The sequence below is a fragment of the Cryptomeria japonica genome, chromosome 10 (genome assembly GCF_030272615.1).
Source record: "Cryptomeria japonica chromosome 10, Sugi_1.0, whole genome shotgun sequence".
In the NCBI taxonomy this organism is placed as follows: domain Eukaryota; kingdom Viridiplantae; phylum Streptophyta; class Pinopsida; order Cupressales; family Cupressaceae; genus Cryptomeria; species Cryptomeria japonica.
In genome coordinates this window covers 8,905,063-8,924,120 of record NC_081414.1, presented here as the reverse complement: position 1 = coordinate 8,924,120, position 19,058 = coordinate 8,905,063, and the positions used below count along the sequence as shown (strand labels likewise).

The following is a 19,058-nucleotide window of genomic DNA, read 5'->3' as shown; positions in this document are numbered from 1 at the left end:
GCAGATGAGAAGAGGAGACATAAGGAATTTGAAGTTGGCGATGAAGTAATGGTATACTTGAGAAAAGAGAGATTCTCGATTGGAACTTATAGTAAGTTGCAGATGAAGAAGTTTGGACCTTGTAAGATTTTGAGAAAGTTCAATTCTGGAAATGCATATGAAGTAGAGCTACTAGATAGCCTAAGTATTTCACCTATATTCAACATTGTAGATATTCATGAGTACCATGAACTAGAATTCAGTATGGATAGTGTTGCAGACTTGGAGAAACAATTGCCCCGGAAGGAACCAGATCATATTGAAGAGATTTTGGACAGTAGGATTGGGCGTAGTACCAGGAATAGTCAATACAAAGAATATCTTGTGAAGTGGAAGAGCATTCCAGTTGAAGATTCATCTTGGATTTCTTATGCAAAGGTAGACCACTTTGGTTTCCCTTTGACCCCAACAAAGTGAGAGGCTCACTTTTTCATTAACCCCAGATGTCTGATGTAGGAGCATCCATGGTTCACAACAATCTTGCATCAACCCAAAATATTTCCTTTCTGTTTTGTTTGCAGTTTCAGTTTTCCTTTCTGTGTGTCCTGGTTTTGGCTCATCGGATCCTGTGGAGTTGGATTCTACTTGAAGACTTGATCATCTTTCTTGCTTTCGGACTGCATCTCATTTGGATCACTTTCCGACAAGATATCGCTACCGGTTTCCTAGACAATTTCTTGTTCCTGGTTGCCTGAGACCTATTCCGATGATCTACCGAAACCCATTTCGAAGCTTGCAGAGCCTTGGGCATTAATTTTGATGTTGCTTGGCCTGTGGCCGACCTTCTATGTTTCATCCTTTAGATTTTTCAGAGGAGTCTCTTAGTGAAAGCCGACCTCATTCATTTTGCACGTTAGGTTTTGTTCTTCACGTTTTGATCCCTTTTTGGGTCGACTAGATCCTTTGGATCGATATATATTTGTAATCATGCTTAAGAATGTAATCAATTCAGAATTAAGAAGTATAAGATAGATAGACTGTGCCTAGAAGATAAATCTTTCGATTCAAGGTCCCGATGTGACGTGTTCTACCAGGCCTGTGTGTCGATATGTTGTAACTCAATTGTTACTGGTTAGATGTAATTGAATTTCATGCAATAAAAACTATCCGTTCTGCATTGCCTCCATTATATCTGTGCATTTTTGTTGTGTTTACTCTTGCTGACCGGTTTGGACTAATCTCCCTGAGGTCCCTCCTCACCGGTAACTGCTTCATATAGTCCCATTGCTCATATGTTGAAGTTAAATTTTAGATAGTCTTTAAAACTGAAATAGTAGCAAAAAAGTCATCCTTAAAACATTCGGCTCATTCATAGCACTGCTATAAACTGCAAAAAAGAGTTGTTTTTTCAAATTTCTGCTAAAAGAACAGTCAAATTTTGAGACCGTGTCAAGAAAGAACCTAATTACATAAATTCATCAAGAAACAAACACTGTACTTTCAACAAAATACTACCAAAGCACATGGATACAAAGTAAAATATAGGGTTTCATCCCAACCATTGATATAGAGACTTTTACAAAATAATATCAAGAATCTCATATTACATGTTGATATCTACATATACCAGGTGTTTTAATCTAAATACAATTATGTTAAGAAAGACAATTTTCTAAAATAGTTACAACAACAAGTAAGGTACAAGGATTTATCTTAGAAATGAAAGCAAGAGAATATCTCGCTACTTAAATAGTATTATGCCTCTAACTTTATTCCTTCTCCATGGTCTCTGTTAACCCTCTACATTAATTCCTCTAAATTTGATCTGCGCTAAGCAAGCTTTCTGCAAAAGACTCCCTTGAATCTGATTCGTTTTAACCCAATACAACCACACAAGGTTTAAATATGATCTTCTTAAATATAATGAAGCCGCATAAAAGGCAAGGGTAGTACAAGTGTTAAAAATTAGATTACTATTGTATTGGTAATAAGATTTAGATTTTATATATATCTTCAGTAATTGGAAACTGAAACAACAATCAAATTAATATATAATATAACAATACAAAAATATGTATATGCTTAATAATAAATATTAATAATGAAGAATATTTATTAAATAATTATCATTAATAACACAACTTAAATAATAATACTAATAATTAAATAAGAGTCGTGACCTTCTCCTTGCTTAAGACTTTGCATTGTCCAAGTTAAAGTAACTCTCATTTTGTTTGATTATAAAAAAATAGTAGTGTCAAAAGAAAATATCTTACCTCTCAAAAACAATAAACAAAATTACAAAAATCTATTGGCTAAAGTTGTCAATGATCTGAGGAAATGCTCCGATTTGTTTTAAAAAGATAAGATTTGATTCCATTAAATCCGATTTGATCTCTGATTTCCTTTGCCTTGAAGAATTGTTGTTGGTATTGCTCACTATGCTCCTTTACCACTCGTTTAGGCATCTGTCAAGGAAACAACCTAAGAAAAAACATGGCGTGAGAGAAACCAATGTAAGAATGTTGAACCCTAATGGTCAATGCTCGATGTGAGAAACTTACTGTAGGTGACACATTTGCGGTAGTGGACATACAACAATGAAGAACAATTGAAGGCAGTTTTCACTAAGATTACGCAAATCGACTTCACTGCAGAGAACAACATCTCACTTTTCAAGATCAAAGAAATGTGCAACAACAAGAATGACTAACCACAAGATCAATACATCGTATTGTAAGACAATAATATGATACATGGTTTTGTTTGACAATGATATAATACATGGTTTTATTTGAGTCACAAAATATAAACGTTTGTTTATATAAATACGTATATATCAATTGTTAAAAGAAAATCTGCAAACACATGTCCAATATCTACCTACAAATATATATAAGCTGCTATGTTTGAATCTAAGCTGTTATGTTTACATTTTCAAACGCTTGTCATAAATATTACTATTATAAAATGTAAAGTTTACACTTTAATATTTTGCATTTAAGTTATCTTCACATTTGAAATTTGATTTACTCATATTGTACCAATTAATCTCATGCACTCAACAAATGTATATGAAAAAATAGATCATTTTTTTAATTGACCTTCCACACCTTTTCAGCATACCCATTGCACACCAAGGTGCAATTGCTAGTTTATTGAATAATATCATATTATGTAATTAGACTCGATAATTTTATTTATATATTTAATTTTTTGATGACTCATTAAAATCGATTTGTTTATTATTATTTAATATAATATATTTGATATATGTCAATAAATATATTATACATTTGTATTTAATGTTTAATGTTGAGATATATTTTTTAATTGTTTAATATTAAACTAGTCAATAATGAATTGATATATGTCAATAAATATATTATACATTTGCATTTAATGTTGAGATATATTTTTAATTGTTTAATATTAAATTAGTCAATAATTAATTAGATTTATGTATGTTATTAACACTAATTTATATATTTTTATATATATTAATAATAATAATTATTCTATTATATAATGCTATAAAGATAAGTACTACGTGATACGTTTTATATAAATAAATTGCGTTCCTACATTATATCTATTTTCATCTATTAAAAATTTGTGATGATGACGTCTAAATATAGACATAATATAACCATACAAATCCAATGTGATCCATAATTAAAGGGACGAGCTTCTTGCCACATGTTGTAGATAAAAGGGAAACCTCTCTACCATATTATATATTCTGATTTTCCACGTAAACATTCTTTAAATCTTTGGTCGAGAAAAGGGGAAACTGCTGACCTGGCAGATTCCCATTTGCAAATGGAATACTGACATGTTGGTGGAAGAATAATTTAGGAGCGGATGAAGAGGAAACAGAGGAACTGCATCGAATAAATGGCCTGCGTAATTTAACATTCCATAAATTTCTTTTAATGGCGGCGGCAGTAGCATCATCATCTCAGATCTCATGGCTGCTCGCCTGGAATTCTCCCGTAAACCGATTAATCGCGCACAATTATTCCAACATAAATTCCTCACTTCGATTTACACAGTATCACAAGAAGCCAAAGCAGGCCATAGTTAATTACCAAAAAAAATATTCTGGTCTTGTAAAGCAGAGAGGAATTCATGTGAATAGAATCAAAGCTTCCGCCGACTCAGACTTCACGGGCGCCAACTCCCTCCCGCAGAATGTAGTTTGAATGAATGAATGAATTTCACGTGATAATTTTTTTTCTCATCCTAATTCCGTGAGCGTATGATTTTATGGCATTTTATGCATCATTTTCAGGTGGGACGAGCAGTGCATTTGGTCGTGTCATTGGGGTCAATGTTGGCGATGGACAAGGTGTTAAAGAAGGGCTTTGAAGCTGCGGCAATCAAGTTTCCGAGCGCCCTGTTTGGAATGTTCTGCATATTTTCCGTGTTGACTGTGGTGGATTTGGTGAGACCCGCAGCGGCGATGGCTTTGGTGGATCTTTTTGAGCCCGCCACGACCTTTATACAGAGATGGCTGCCGCTCTTCTACGTGCCTTCTCTCGTCGTTTTGCCGCTCGCTGCAAAGGGCATTCCTGCTTCTTCCGCCGCAAAGATTGGCGTTATCATCGGTACTTCCAATTCATTCTTCCCTTTATCCTAAAATTTCTGCCAAACAAAGTTTCATTCTAGATTCAGAATAGTAGAATATGGATTTTGAAATCTATATTATTGTTCAGTAACAATTGTAAAGGATTAACGGAACTGAAAGAGAAAAGGAGGAGTGCATTATATAGAAATATATTCAAAAATTAAAAGTCAAGATGTTATGTTGATCACGAGATTTTGGGCGTCACAGACAATAATTACTATGAGAAGCAGGGCTTCTCTGAAATTGAGGTTAACAAAAAGAATTGAAAAGTAAAGGCCGAGATAAAGCAATATCCGAATGACTCTTAAGGAGATCCGAGCTCAACTCAGGACATAAATATGATATCATCTATGGTTAATTTCTGCAGTAATTCCTTCCTAGAGCTAGTTATTTAAGATTTCAGTTGAACTCTGTTTATGGCTTCTCCGAAATGAAGTGAAATGATCTGGTTTGAAAAACAACAAAGGTTATGGAGAAATTAATGGTAATTTAGAAAATCAACTTTTTGAATCTCACTTTGTAGTCCATCCTCAGCTTCAGTGATCTTATTTACTTCCAGTAGAACAAACATTTCTGCATTGGCCAACTTGTGAGCATTCTTAGGATTGAATATAGATGCAGAAAGGCACTTCTCTTCTCAAGGGTGGCTATTTTGCTATTTTATTCTCGTGAGAAATTACCCTGCTTCTTCTGTTCTCTCTCCATACAGCGCAAACCTAAAGTCAACTCCCAAGTTTTCAGCATGTGTGGCACGAATAACAAAATAATTTGAGCATTACATGACGAGGCACTTCCATGCTTCTACTTACATTATATTGAAATCCATATTCTCAATCCTCTGCTGCTTCCCATTTAACTGTCTCACATTTAAAAGTTGTGAACTAGTACAACTTTTTTCGCTTTGGCAAGATATGTGATTCTTCTAGATGCTGGAAGGCTAAAGGTATAGGAGAGCATTGTTGTCTATCTGGAGTGCGGATGGTGTACTTAGTCTCCGATTTCAGATTTTGGAATATAACTATAGAATAAGTACCTAGGTGTACTTATCCACTGATTTCAGATTTTGGAAAACAACCATAGAATAAGTACATAACAAATTTCCACGAAAATGAAGAAATCTCATCGAATTAATTGTAAAAAGTGGATATTAGTAAATTACAATTTTGACTAACATACAAGATCTCTTGGTTTGTAAAGGGTTTCGGGGCCCCTTCAAAACCTGTTTTTGCATTAATCCAAAACATACAAGATCTCTTGTTAACGGAAATCAGTCATTAATTTTAAGTGGGCATGTAATTATACCCTTGATTTTGGAGAGTTTTGGAATTACAACTTTCTACCAAACTATGCATCAATATCTAACTTTTTCAGGGCTCAAAATATCCTAATTAGACCATATCTGGTAATTCAAATGTGCAATTACCAGGATGCATGATGTGTTGGATTAGGATAATTCTGCTTTTGTCTTCTTCCCCCCCCCCACTTTTTTCCACGTGGCTGTTGACAATCCATAAACTTGGAGCAGCTATGCTATACCCTGGTACATAACTTATTGATTCTAAAATGAGATGCTCTACGACTGCCTTTCCATGTATCTAACCACCTCTAATGGCTACCTATAGCATACACACTAAAACAGTTCTATAATAGAAACATCTCTGAATGCGGAAAACAAACCTGCATCACACAAAGAACAATATTTAACACAAGATTACTCTGGGGAAACTCTTAAGTGGGCAGAAAACTCTAGGATGAGTGAGCTAAGCTGCTTATGTCACTAATCCTCAGCGATACATGTATATACGTCACAAATAGATTGATCAAAATATCAAAAAGGAAAAATTAAGTATCAAAAAGTAAATTGAGGGGGAAATGGTTTAAAACTCATAGTATTGGTGACATGATTTATGTAATAATACTTGGTGGTTTTGTGAAAACTTATTTCTATAAAGGAAAGCACATTAGTAGTTGCTGAGATTGGCTATCATAACCTTTGGCTTGTAGGATAAGTTATGAGATTGCTATTAAGATTCAATTGTGTAGTTTTTCGAGTCAAATTCATTGACCCATGTTTCATGAGTATTGGTTCACAAGAACCCATCTCTCATGGGAATGAATGGTCCACTTAGCACTCAGTGGCTGAAGGTTTTGCAAATGGGGTTGCAAGCTAAGTGGGTTTGACCTTGGAGGAAATTCTGTGGTCAAGCGTGCTTGAGTTTGAGTAGTGTTGGGATGGGTGACCTCCCGGGAAGCCCCAATGCTTTACCTCTATGTGCATCACCTAGATGCAATGAGTGCTAGGTGGACCATTCATTCCCATGAGAGATGGGTTCTTGTGAACCAATACTCATGAAACATGGGTCAATGAGTTTGACTCAAAAAACTACATAATTGAATCTTGATAGCAATATTATAATTTGACTTGCTGTGGAAAATATCTCTTACTTATCAATTGTTGGTTAAGGCCAGTGTTCCATGGGGACGCGTCCCCCCCCCTTTTGGCCGCATCTCGGAGACGGGGACGTCTTCGGGGCGGGGGGACGAGGACACGACGTCCCCCGCCGTCCCGCCACAGCCACCCAAGCGCCGCCAGAGACGGGGAGACGTCTAGGCATCTCCCCGTCCTTCGAGAGACGTCTGCACGTCTCTCGAAGGACGGGGAGACGCCCAGACGTCTCCCATCGGCCCCACGTATATGCAATGTTTAAAAATTAAAATAAAAATTTAAAAAAAAGTGACTTTTTTGGGGGTTAAGGGGCAACCCTAATTGGATGCGGGCCAATAGAAAAGTAACACCCGATGCCTTTAGAAAATAATAAAAGTATTTTTGGCCTCGCGGGGCGCTGCCCCTTGACCCCAACTTGGGGGCACTGCCCCCAAACCCCCGTTGAAAAATATAGGGGGAAACTGCGCCGATAGAAGTAGGGAAAATTTAACCTCCGAGTTTGATTAGGCTCCATATAACAACACAATTAGCATTGAAGAAATCTTGGTATTTAGATTTAGTATTTCAAATTTCCTATAGTCTCATTTGAAATGTAATTCTTATACTGTAATACTGCCATACATCTTTTCAAAACTATTTTTTCAAGTACTATATGTATATGTATAACTATATCAGCACCACCACCCCGCCACCACCCCGCCGCCGTCCCCCTGCCGTCCCCAAACTTAGGCCCTTGGTCCCTCGTCCCCAAAATGCGTCCCGCGTCCCCCCATCCCCAACGCCCGTGGAACACTGGTTAAGGCTGATAAGCATCTTGTTGTGACGTCTTCACACATCGCCCCATTGCAAATGGGGACCCCCACTTTTCACTTTTTAGAGTAGAAGTTTTGCCTAATTTCCTAGTGTTTTCCTTTGTCGATGAGGGTTTTTTTTAAAATTTTTTTGCATAGGATCAAGTTGCAAACGTTGATATTTTAATGATCCTAAATTTTGTCTAAGTGTTGACTTTTTGAGCGTTAACGTGTTTTTAAACACGCGCATCGGTGATTTTAAAGTGCCAAAATATTCACAGACCTTTTGGAGTTGTTTTCTCGCTCCTAAGGTATTATTTAAATTGATTTCGCACTTTATTCCAATATATTTCTAGCGTTTTGCTCATATTTTTGGAAAATTAGCCCAAGTCCAGTTTAAATTTAATGTTTCTAAGTGATTTTGAGTGGTTAAAATGATAAAATCCTAAGGGAAATTCATATTCCAAGGGTTAAAGGGTCAAATTCCATGCTAGAGGTGCTTTTCCCCTCACATTCCAGACTACTCAACCCATTCCCCCACTCAAAATCCATACTACACATGGGTTTCCCCTAGAATCCATATTGGCTACTATTTTCCCCCACTGTTTATCCAGACTGCCATCAAATTTCCACCAGGAGTGCGGATTGGAGTGCGGGCAACGTTAAGGATAATTCCATGCTTGGGTCGATTTGCCACCGGGATTTTTGTGACGACTAAGTGAGGATTTTTGTCCGGATTTCCATCCAGATAGAGGTCAATTTTCCCCTAAGAGCTTTTGTAAGGATTTTTGTCCAAATTTTCATCCAGACAGGGATCGATTTTCCACTGGGAATATTTTGAAGTGTTTTGAGTCCGGATTTTCATCTAGACTGAGGTCGAAATTCCACCAGGGAGGTTTTTTCCAAGTCAAGTGAGTTTGGAGTGTGAATTTTTCAATCTAGACTACCATCGAATTTCCCCTGGGGGTGATTTTTTGCAAGTAGAGTGTATTTTTGTCTGGATTTTTGTCCAACTCATATCGATTTTCCCCTGGAGGCCTTTGTGTGCAATTTTGATAAATTTATTCATGGATTTTTTGTCCAAGCTAAGGTCGAATTTCCCTAATGGGATAAATTTTGACACTTAAATGATTTTAAAGGGATTTTTCAATCCCAACCCAATTCGATTTTCCCCTGGAGGCTTAATTTGGATTTAATTTGCAATATTTTAATAAATAAGCTCCATTTTTAATTACTTTTTAATAATTATTAATGATTATTTAAAATTTTAAAGCAAAATTTAATAATTTGCAATAATCATTTAATATTTGAACCTTTTAGAAGCAAGTTATGTTTTCACCAAGCAAGTATTTATACAAGTGTTTTATCCCACATTGCTTGTGTGGTGAAAGTGAGAGGTGAATGCAAGTATATGAGAGGAGACTTAGCATTATTTTATTATTATTTCTGTGAGGTGTCTCCATGAAAGCGATTTTTCTCCAAGTTGGGTGAATTTTAGCAAGTGATTGAAGTGAAGTGTTGGGTTGAGGATTCTTTCCTCCTCTATTTTTTCCAGCTTGCTGATCTATTCCCCTTTGCTGCCATTAAAGACCAGTTCTAGATTTTCGATTTTTGCTAAGTCTGGCGATTTTTCCAAATTTGGCACTTTTTGGTGAAACGTGGCGATTTTGTGTTTGGAGACTTGGGCGATATTTTTCTCCATTTTTTGCTTGCTGTTCCAACCTCCATTGTTGCAGATCCGAGCTGGCATTGAAGACATTTTTCAGAATTTTGGAATGGTGCCATAGCTGGGAAAATTTTGATTTTTTACTTGGGAGTGCTTTGTGCCGTTGTTTGGGGTGATTTTCTTCATGCTTGGTGGCTGCCATTATTTTCAGACCTTGCTGGGCGCTATTGCTAGGAGTGATTTGACCTCCATTGTTGGCTGGGAACACATTTTCAGAATTATTCTTCATTGCCTAGCTCATCCACGCTAAGGCGATTTGGTTAAGGGCTGTTTGGAGGAGTTTTCAGTGCATTTTCAGGGGCTGCCATTGTTGTTACAGTCTGAAACTCCATAGTTGCAGGTTGTCTTCAGACTGATTTTTCATTTCCAGCCACTTGCCAACTTGGAAAATTTTACTTGGGTGTCATTTCTTATGAGTTTTTTGGGCATTTGGTGGAGCTTCCATTGCTGATCTAAGTCTGAAACTCCATTTTCAGATTTGTCTTCAGACTTAGATATTTTTTACCAGCCCTTTGTTTGTGCCCAAATTTGACAAACTTCACTTTCGGAACGTGAAATTCATCAAATACAGGGGTTTCCTATGACTGCGACAAGTTTAAATGACTGATTTATTAAAGTTGCAGGTTGTCTTCAGACATTGGGCAACCATTGTTGGACCTTAGAAGGGTGTCTTCAGACTTTAAGAACTAAAAATCAGACTTTTCCACACCCTTTTCCAAGCATTTTCAGAATTGTGGTATACTTCCGGGCACCATTTTTGACATTTTTCTGAGTATACCAGGTTGTCTTCAGATTGAAACTTCATTTCCAGCCACATAGTTGTGCCCAGATGTGACCATTTCTGAGTTTTGAAGGTCAAAATAATTCAAATGCAAGCATGTGACATGGCTGTGACCACTTCCAGCCATTGATATTCAAAATTTTCAGAGTGTCTTCAGACTTTTTGGAGCCATTTTCAGACTTTCAGAGGGTGTATTCAGACTTAAGAATCAGAAAATCAGACTTCAGTACACCATTTTTTGAGTATTTTCAGACATTGGAGGGTGCATTTAGACTTTGTCCTCAGAAAATCAGACTTTTATTACAACTTTGATATCAAAAAACCAGTCACTTTCTGAGTGTTTTCAGACCTCCAAGTGATATTTTCAGACCTGGACATTCATTTTTGGGCTCCAAATACTTGATTTTTTGAGTTTACATGGGTGTCTTCAGACTTAGCAATTATGATCAGACTTATCCTAGGTCTGAAAATCGGTTTTTCTTAAGGAAAATCTTCCAGACTTTAATCCAGACCTTCATATTTTCCAGAATTGGTGTTACAATCTTCTAAGATTACCTATCACATGTTGGGACAAATGTCACGAACAAATTCCTGATAGTGTCCGTATTTCCACTCCATGGAATAGTGATCCGGTCAACACAAGATTTTCAAGGACAATGAGTCCAGATGAGGGCCGGATTTCCACTGCAGTCCAGATAGGCATCAAATTTCCACCAAGTGAAGAATGGACAAGGATAATGCGGATGGTTTTGAGGAATGATCAGTCCATATGTGGATGGAGTTCCCACCAAGGTTGAAATCAACTTTATCACATGGGTGTTTGATTCAATGCTTGTTTGTTTTGCAGGACTGTTACGAGGAAAAGAAGCACGATGATCAAGGCTTGAGGTGAAGGAGGATGCATGCAATGAGGATAAGGAAGATCAATACTTCAAAGATTGGATGGGGATTTCCGGATAGAGATTCCAGAGGGTGAAGATGAGGACTAGATCAATCATGAAGAAGATTTCACTTTGATGGTGAACAAGTGAAGGAAAACAAGTTCAAGAAATGAACACAAAGGATTTTACATCAAGAAATCCAGAACTACATCAAGGAATTCCAACATCAAAGAGCGCCAAGGAAGGAAATATTTCAGGATTCCAAGATTGGGAAATTTTCCAAACAGAAGGAGGGAACAATTCATGGAATTCCTTAACATAAGGATCGAATGCAAAGTATCATAAGGGATTCCAAACATTGTGAAGATGAAGAATGTACAAGGCAAATTGGTTAAGTGTATAAGGCAAGTTGAGGTGGCATCCTAGTCACCACTCGTTCAATCAAAGGGTACCAAGTCAACATTCATTCAAGGAGGGAATAGGTGACATATGGCGTTACATCAAATATTATTTATCTTACCTACCCTCGTTTCTTATTGGCCAATGTAATGGTGGTTGTACAAACCCTAATTAGGGTTTTATCTTGTAATCTCGGTCGTTGATCTTGGATCAATCTTGGCCATCCATTTTGTAAGAGACTCTATATATGCCTCCTTGTCTCTCATTTGTAAGGGAGAGTTTTTTGTAGAATTGTTGGTATATGCTACAACTATTTGAATCCTAATCATTGTTCAATTGTTGGTGATTTTGCTCTTCAAGTGTTGTATTTGCATTCATGGTTCTCAATTCCTCCAAGTTAGATTAGAATTTATTTTCATGTATGTTAGATTGAGTGGAAGATTTGTTGAATTCATTTGTGTGGAATCCTTAATCCATACCACTAGCCTCTTGCTGTTGGTAAGTGCGCCTTGTGTGGTCAACTGGAATTTGAGTAAGCATAACTTCAACTATTACTTGTCCATTGACAAGCATCAACTTGGATGGTGTCAATGTTTGATGGTAATAGTCTGAAAATCTTTAAGTATACCTTAGATGATTGCACTAAGCTTGTGTCAATACCTGATTGTGAGACCTCGCCTGGTTTGATTCCATTAAATCCATTCATCATTTCCTACATTCCTAGGATTAGAATAGATTTCCTGAACCCTATTCTTTTTCCCCCTTTTTTAGTAAGAAGTAAATCCGGAGCTTCATTGCCAAATCCTAAGTTATCGGTATACTAATCCTGATCCATGATAAGATTGAGCATTCATGTACAACGTAAGTCCCCTTTGTGATTCCAGCATTATCACATCAAACCACTAAACTTATCCACACGTCAAGACCTGACATTTCGTAACCTTGGAGTTGTCTCATTTGATCGCGAAGAATAGCATATGAGAGACTTTGTTCAAGAGAGGATAAGATACCTTGGTATTTTATTCTGTGTTCGCATGTGCATAAAAAACACATCAACACATCTCTTGTAGGTTGCATATGTGAAGAGAGAAAGCTTGGATTGGGATGTGTAGATACATGATTTTCATTTGCTTCTTCACATGATGTACACATAGAGAGCTTGATGTTGCAAAGGTATTCAGGGAGACTCTACAGATGTGTTGTGACTGTGGATGCTTTTGGAGGGTGAGTTTTTCCCTCACGAGGGTTTTCCTAGGGTACATCTTGTGTTATCTTGATGGTATGTTTGTCTACTATTTTGCATTGAGGAGTTTGAATACTTACTTGCATGATTTTCTTTTTTAGAATTATTTGGAAATAGTTCTAAATGGATGCAAATTTCCTTTCATTGATCCTTGAGTTCCCACTACACTACTTTCTTGGATCTGCAAACTTTTTCTTGCTTGTGTGATTGGCAATCGTGCACCTCAAATCTTGACTCTTAATTCCTCTCTAGCAGAATTGCACCCTTTGTCATGCAAACCCTTGGACCTTCATATTCCTGCAAAGAAGACAGGCAGGTTAATTATTTGACAAGTGTTGTGACAGCCATGTGCCCATTAAATTTACCCCAAGAGATAAAATTTTAGTTGTGGCCATTGTAAATGGAAAAAATTAATTCTAATTTATTTCAAAACCATTGGTAAACCATTGTCTACTATTTTGCATTGTGGAGTTTGAATACTTGTTTTGCACGATTTTCTTTCTTAGAATTATTTGGAAATAGTTCTAAAAGGCTGCAAATTTCCTATCATTGATTCTTGAGTTCCCACTACACTACTTTCTTGGTTCTGCAAACTTTTTCTTGCTTGTGTGATTGGCAATCTTGCACCTCTTCTGTCCTCTCTAGAGAATTGCAACTTTTGTCATGCACACCCTTGGACCTTCATATTCCTGCAAAGTTGGCAGGCAGGTTAATTACTTGACAAGTGTTGTGACAGCCATTTGCCCATAAATTTACTCCAAGAGATAAAAAATTAGTTGTGGCGATTGTGTATGGAAATTAATTGTAATGTATTTCAAGGCCATTGGTAAACCCAAAAATGGAGCAGTTGAGCAATCAGAGGAGGAAGTGAACCCTATGAAAGGAAAGGTCTTAAGGATTGTATAAGGTATGGAACTAATGACAAATTTTGTAAAGTTATATTTGAGAGAACAAAGGACTTTGAGCTTTTGAGATTCCCAAGAAATACAGAGTTTTTAGTTTCTTATGTTCCTGTGTGAAATTATTATTGTGATATCTTTTCGTATGTTAGACATTCTTGCTATTTCCTTGGGATCTTGCTAACTCATATTTATCGTGAATTCAATTCATCATTCATTTCAAAAATACTTCTACATGTGTTGCCTTTCTATTTGCCAAATCAACACAACCCATTATTTATTTCAAAACACTATCTTGGCACACAGTTGTCGAACTCTGCCTTCAACTTGGCAAATTAGCGTGCTGCATACTCTCAATATACTTTATTCCCATTAAACCTCAAAAATCATCTCCAAAATTTTATTTATAAATTGTACAGTTGTCTTTTAATAAAGGCAGTCTCACCATATTGAGGAGTTCTTACCCCAATACAGAGAAAATCTATAGATCAATACAATGCTAGTCTTGATCAAGTGTCACCTAGAAGAAATGGCCTCCATTGTCATAGGGTATTGATTTTGAGAATTGATTACCTCATTTATGTTGAAAAAGCCTGGATGCTGAGAGGAACTAAAATTTATACATCCATTAATGTTTGTTTAGGGCTCATTGTCCGGGGAAGCTCACTACTCACAGAAGGACTTGTAGGCATAGGTTCACTACCTCAGGGAAAGATTACAAAGGATTTGTTGAGGAGACACACTATCTTCGAGCAAGATACATGAAAATTACAATGAAAATATAGAAATGAACTGTTGTAGAAGCACAATTATATTGATGTTGTAGTCCTCTTTGTAGCACAATTATTCTGTCATACTGATTTCGCACACTTCATACTCATTTGATACATTACCAAATTATCCCACACATCACATAACATCACCACTAATTCACCAATGATCTATCCTTCCTTATATATCTTTTGCAACACCCTAAAACATCAATTAGGTCGGCTCCAACAGGACTTAACAAATGAAACGTGTGACCCAATATAGGTCAGCTTCAAGCACGTGTAGCATGAAAAAAAATTAGGTTGTGGATCAATTCAAGACACAGTTTAACCTTAAACACATCTTAACACATCCTTCAAAGCCATCTAGATAGGTTAGGATCAACTGCCAATGAAGAAACTCAATCTGTTAGCCCAAATATCAACACCTAATTGTTTGCCTTCACACCATTGGGGAGAAACTAGAATCATCATGTGGACCAAGATGGAAGCAATGTGGACCATCTACAACCTCTCTACAATCATCTCCTAAAGAAATCAATCATCAAGTGCTGGCGCAAAAGAATAAACCCACTGAACTGATAGACAGTGCAAACCGGACAGACTGTGACACTTCAACATAATGAATATTGCATTGTGGAGCACCAATCCACTTGAAACTCATATCACTGAACTCTTATACCTTCCTAAACATGTTCCCATATCTGCACAAGCATACCAATCATTGCGGAGGAATGCAGAGCATTCTAATGAAACCTCTGAGACACATTACACTATTAAACTACAATCCAGAGAACAAACACTTATAACTTTTTCTGTAGACGTGGATATGACTTGAAATCCAAAAAATAGACTCCTTACACACTACCAAACTTAACTCCAGAACCACACAACCAGATCATGCAATGCGGTAGAATGTGAACCAAAATACCAATTCACAGACATGGGAGAATACGTTGTAAATGCCTTACACAAATTTTCTAGTCAAACAAGGCCGGCCAGAGGCCCAGAAGCATGGCAAACTTTCATTTGACTCTTTGAAACATAGAGAAATCAATCAAGATGATTGCATTCCTCACCCAAGGTATGAATCATTTGTAACAATGTGTAACCATACCATACATACTGATATTCTGCCATGGATAAAACTGATGGTCTTCCGGACTGTTTCCAATCATGTTGATCATGTCAAAACTTGAGTCAAACTATCTCTGTCAAATGTCAAACCATCTCTTTCAAATGTTTCATTACATATCATTTGTCGGCCTCTTCAACTTCACAAATGACTTCAAGTTGACATCAACAACAACACATATTGAGTTGACATCAATGACAACACATATTTCCAACAATTTATTGCAGAACAGAACCATAGAAATTTGAGCTTTAGTTGAAAGTGTACCATTTTGCTACCTATAACTGTTTTGGTGCCTAGAAACATTTGAACATATGAGTTACTTTGACATTTAAGCATTTAACATGAATAGTTCTGTGGTTTTCACCTTTCCAATGCAATAGAATTATAAGGACTGCTAAAAGTAAAAGCATATGTTAAAAACCATACACTTCTGTATTTATACAATATCTTTCATATTTTAATAAGGAAATGAATAGGCTCTAAAGGTTGCTCCTAAGCTTTAAATTGTTTGGATGCATATATTCATATTAGAATTTTAATGTGCTTTTTTGTTTATGCAGTTGGTGGCTGGGTGGCATCCCTCTGTGTTGCTGGTTATACAGCCATTACTGTGAGAAGGATGGTGAAAACGAAGATGATTCCTGCAGAACCAATGCCAAAGCCTTCCCCGTTTTCAAGGAATGAGATATGGTTTTGGACTACTATTTTCGTCCTCTCTTTCACTTTGGCTGTCCTTTCACCCTTGGCTTTTGGAACACGTGCTAGCACATGTCTTCCATTCCTCCTAGCAGCAACTGTATTAGGATATATCGTTGGTTCAGGGTAAAGTATGAATTTTCTTTGTGAGAAATTTTAATCATTTATATCGAACAGATTTGATTTTTAGGCAAATATTATTACCCATGCATCCACTAACTGTTCTATTAGGGTGCATATTTGTATTCATTTTATGTTGAAAAATAGAATTATCTCCATGCAAGTATTTATGTTAATGTGTGCATGCAGATTTTCATCAAGTGCCAAGAAGCTGTTGCATCCAATTATTACTTGTGCCCTATCTGCAGATTTGGCAGTGTTTGCTTTTGGAGCTATTACAGGTTCAGGCTTTGAATCCACTTTAGGTATGTGGCTGAACTTACAAATTGGTAACTTTTTTCATTGTTTTCTGTTTATAGATGGACTTGTTCATAGATTCATCAAGCTTGTCTTTTTTCTGTAAAGATATCTATTAAAGACATCAAAAAACATAAGGCTCTTCCACTCAATTCAGTCATGGCTGTAATGCAGAAAGTTTGTACTTCGTGTGGGATGAGCATATTGTCTATGTCAAGCTCATGATAATGGTATAGGACTAATGACACCACTAGGCTTGTGACAGACATTGCAGCAGTATTAACATATACATACTAGAAGGAAATCTTAAAGCATGTTATCGGATTTTCTGTTTATTACTTGAGTATGTTAACATTGCATCAAATCCATGATGTAAATCCAACTGAACACACCGTTTCCTTTGCAAATATGATTTAACTAGATATGGCAGTGCATCATGTATTCATTCAAGGTCTTGAAATAGAATTATTGTATGGGAATAAAAGACAGTGGTGCATACTTTCATGCTGCAACCACTTTCTAACAATCCCGATTGCCTTACTTTGTGGAATCCTTTTTCTTTCCATCCTAAAAAATTTAGGCCTCTTTTAGCTGCCTCTTTGATTGTATTATAATTCCAGTTTTCTCGTTGTTGATCTGGCCTGGATAAAAGTGGATATTTTGAGATCATATTTTTTAGTTTTGAGCTGATCAACACAGCGTTTTGTATATAAAGTTAAAAGCCATGATTGAGCTCATTCTGGACGCAGTCAAAATGAGAGATGGATTTATGTAGAAGTTTATTCTATTCTCTGTTTGGATCTTTTCTTTTTGCTTCCTGTTTGGTTCACTCTTCTGAAATAATGCTGTAGATGCTTATTTATTTAATTATCATTTACAAGATCTGCTTGTTTGATAATGAAATTGTACAGTTCTATATTCCTCACAAATTGTTATGATTATGCATCAGATATATTACACAAGTAGTAAACTTCCAAGCAAGAATTATACTTTTTGTGTTTAACCCAAAAACAATGGTTTATTCCAAAAAAAATACAGTGGTCTCTTGTTGTACCTCGGCTTGCTAGTCCAGAATCATGCTCTGAAAGAAAATCTTTTTGATACTGTGATACTTTCAGGTCAGTTGTGTTAGTTATTTGAGATAGATTAGTTTTGCAAGTCCGTATGCTGTTGGAATATTGCCAAAACTCCTCTAGGATTTAGTCGAGGTGAAGATTCTTGTATGAACTTGCATTACAAGTGCGTTGTAATCTGTTTCAATAGTTGATAATACATTGTTTAGATTTTGGAGCATAGGGTTTTTCTCCCGATACGGTTTTCCCCACATAAATCATGGTGCTATGTTTTATTGTTATTTTTTTTTTAATTATTTCATATATGTTTCTTCAAATCTTTGTAATAGTTAATTTGAAATTTGCATAACATTTCTATCAAGACCAGCATAGGAAGCATTTTTGCACACCTTTGCTTCCTTACAAGTGGTATCAAAGCCCAGTTAGTTTTGGTTCTATTTGTTTGGTATAGGGTTTTTTGAGTTAATCAGGGTTTGAGTGGGAGCTTGTGCAAAGTTTTTTGTATTCAGAATAGTAGAGATGGCAAGCACATCTGGAAGAATTGAAATAGAGAATTTTTTTAGGCACAAATTTTGAAATGTGGAAGCTGAAGATGGAAGATCTGTTGATTGATTGGGATCTATGGGATGTGGTGTATGATAGTGTTTAGAGGCATATGGATCCAACTTTGGCTGCAAATTATGATGTATTGGATGTAAAAGCTAAAGGTCTCATAAGGTTGTGCCTTGTAGACCTAATTTTGATAAATATCGATGAAGAACCTTCTTCGAAGAAATTATGGAAGAAGCTGGGTGACATATATCAAGACAAATCTGTTGTAAATTTTATTTTTTGGAGGAAGAAGCTGTATTCTCTTTTCCTCAACACTCCTTCACAATCACCTTGCAACTTTGCTAACATCTCATCCTTGGCTTGTAGTTGTTCTTGTAACTTTTCTGAAGTGTCCACCAGAAAGACTTCATCGCTTTCTAACCAGACATGCAATTCCTCATTCTTCTCTTGTAAGGATTGCAACAACTAACTAAAACTTTGGTTCACTTGTCAAATGAGCTGGTTTTCTTCTTCCAACACTACAAGTTTGTTCTTCTTGGTTCTTCCCACGGCCATACCCTACAAATCACAAAACTTTGCACTTTCAGAAGTTGGAAACTATACAAGGAACAACTTCAACTATTGTTTTCCACCATCA

General features: G+C 36.4%; 1 protein-coding gene across 1 annotated transcript in view; it reads left to right on the top strand.

The window, feature by feature from the left end:
• The first annotated feature begins 3,739 nt into the window (after window positions 1-3,739).
• Window positions 3,740-19,058, top strand: part of LOC131069386 (plastidal glycolate/glycerate translocator 1, chloroplastic) — a 47,251-nt gene continuing 31,932 nt past the window's right edge. Inside the window, exons 1-4 of the mRNA XM_058004775.2 lie at window positions 3,740-4,175; window positions 4,274-4,589; window positions 16,244-16,505; window positions 16,689-16,804. Coding sequence (XP_057860758.1) covers window positions 3,915-4,175; window positions 4,274-4,589; window positions 16,244-16,505; window positions 16,689-16,804 — 955 coding nt within the window. The 5' untranslated portion in view covers window positions 3,740-3,914. The remainder of the gene's footprint in view (window positions 4,176-4,273; window positions 4,590-16,243; window positions 16,506-16,688; window positions 16,805-19,058) is intronic.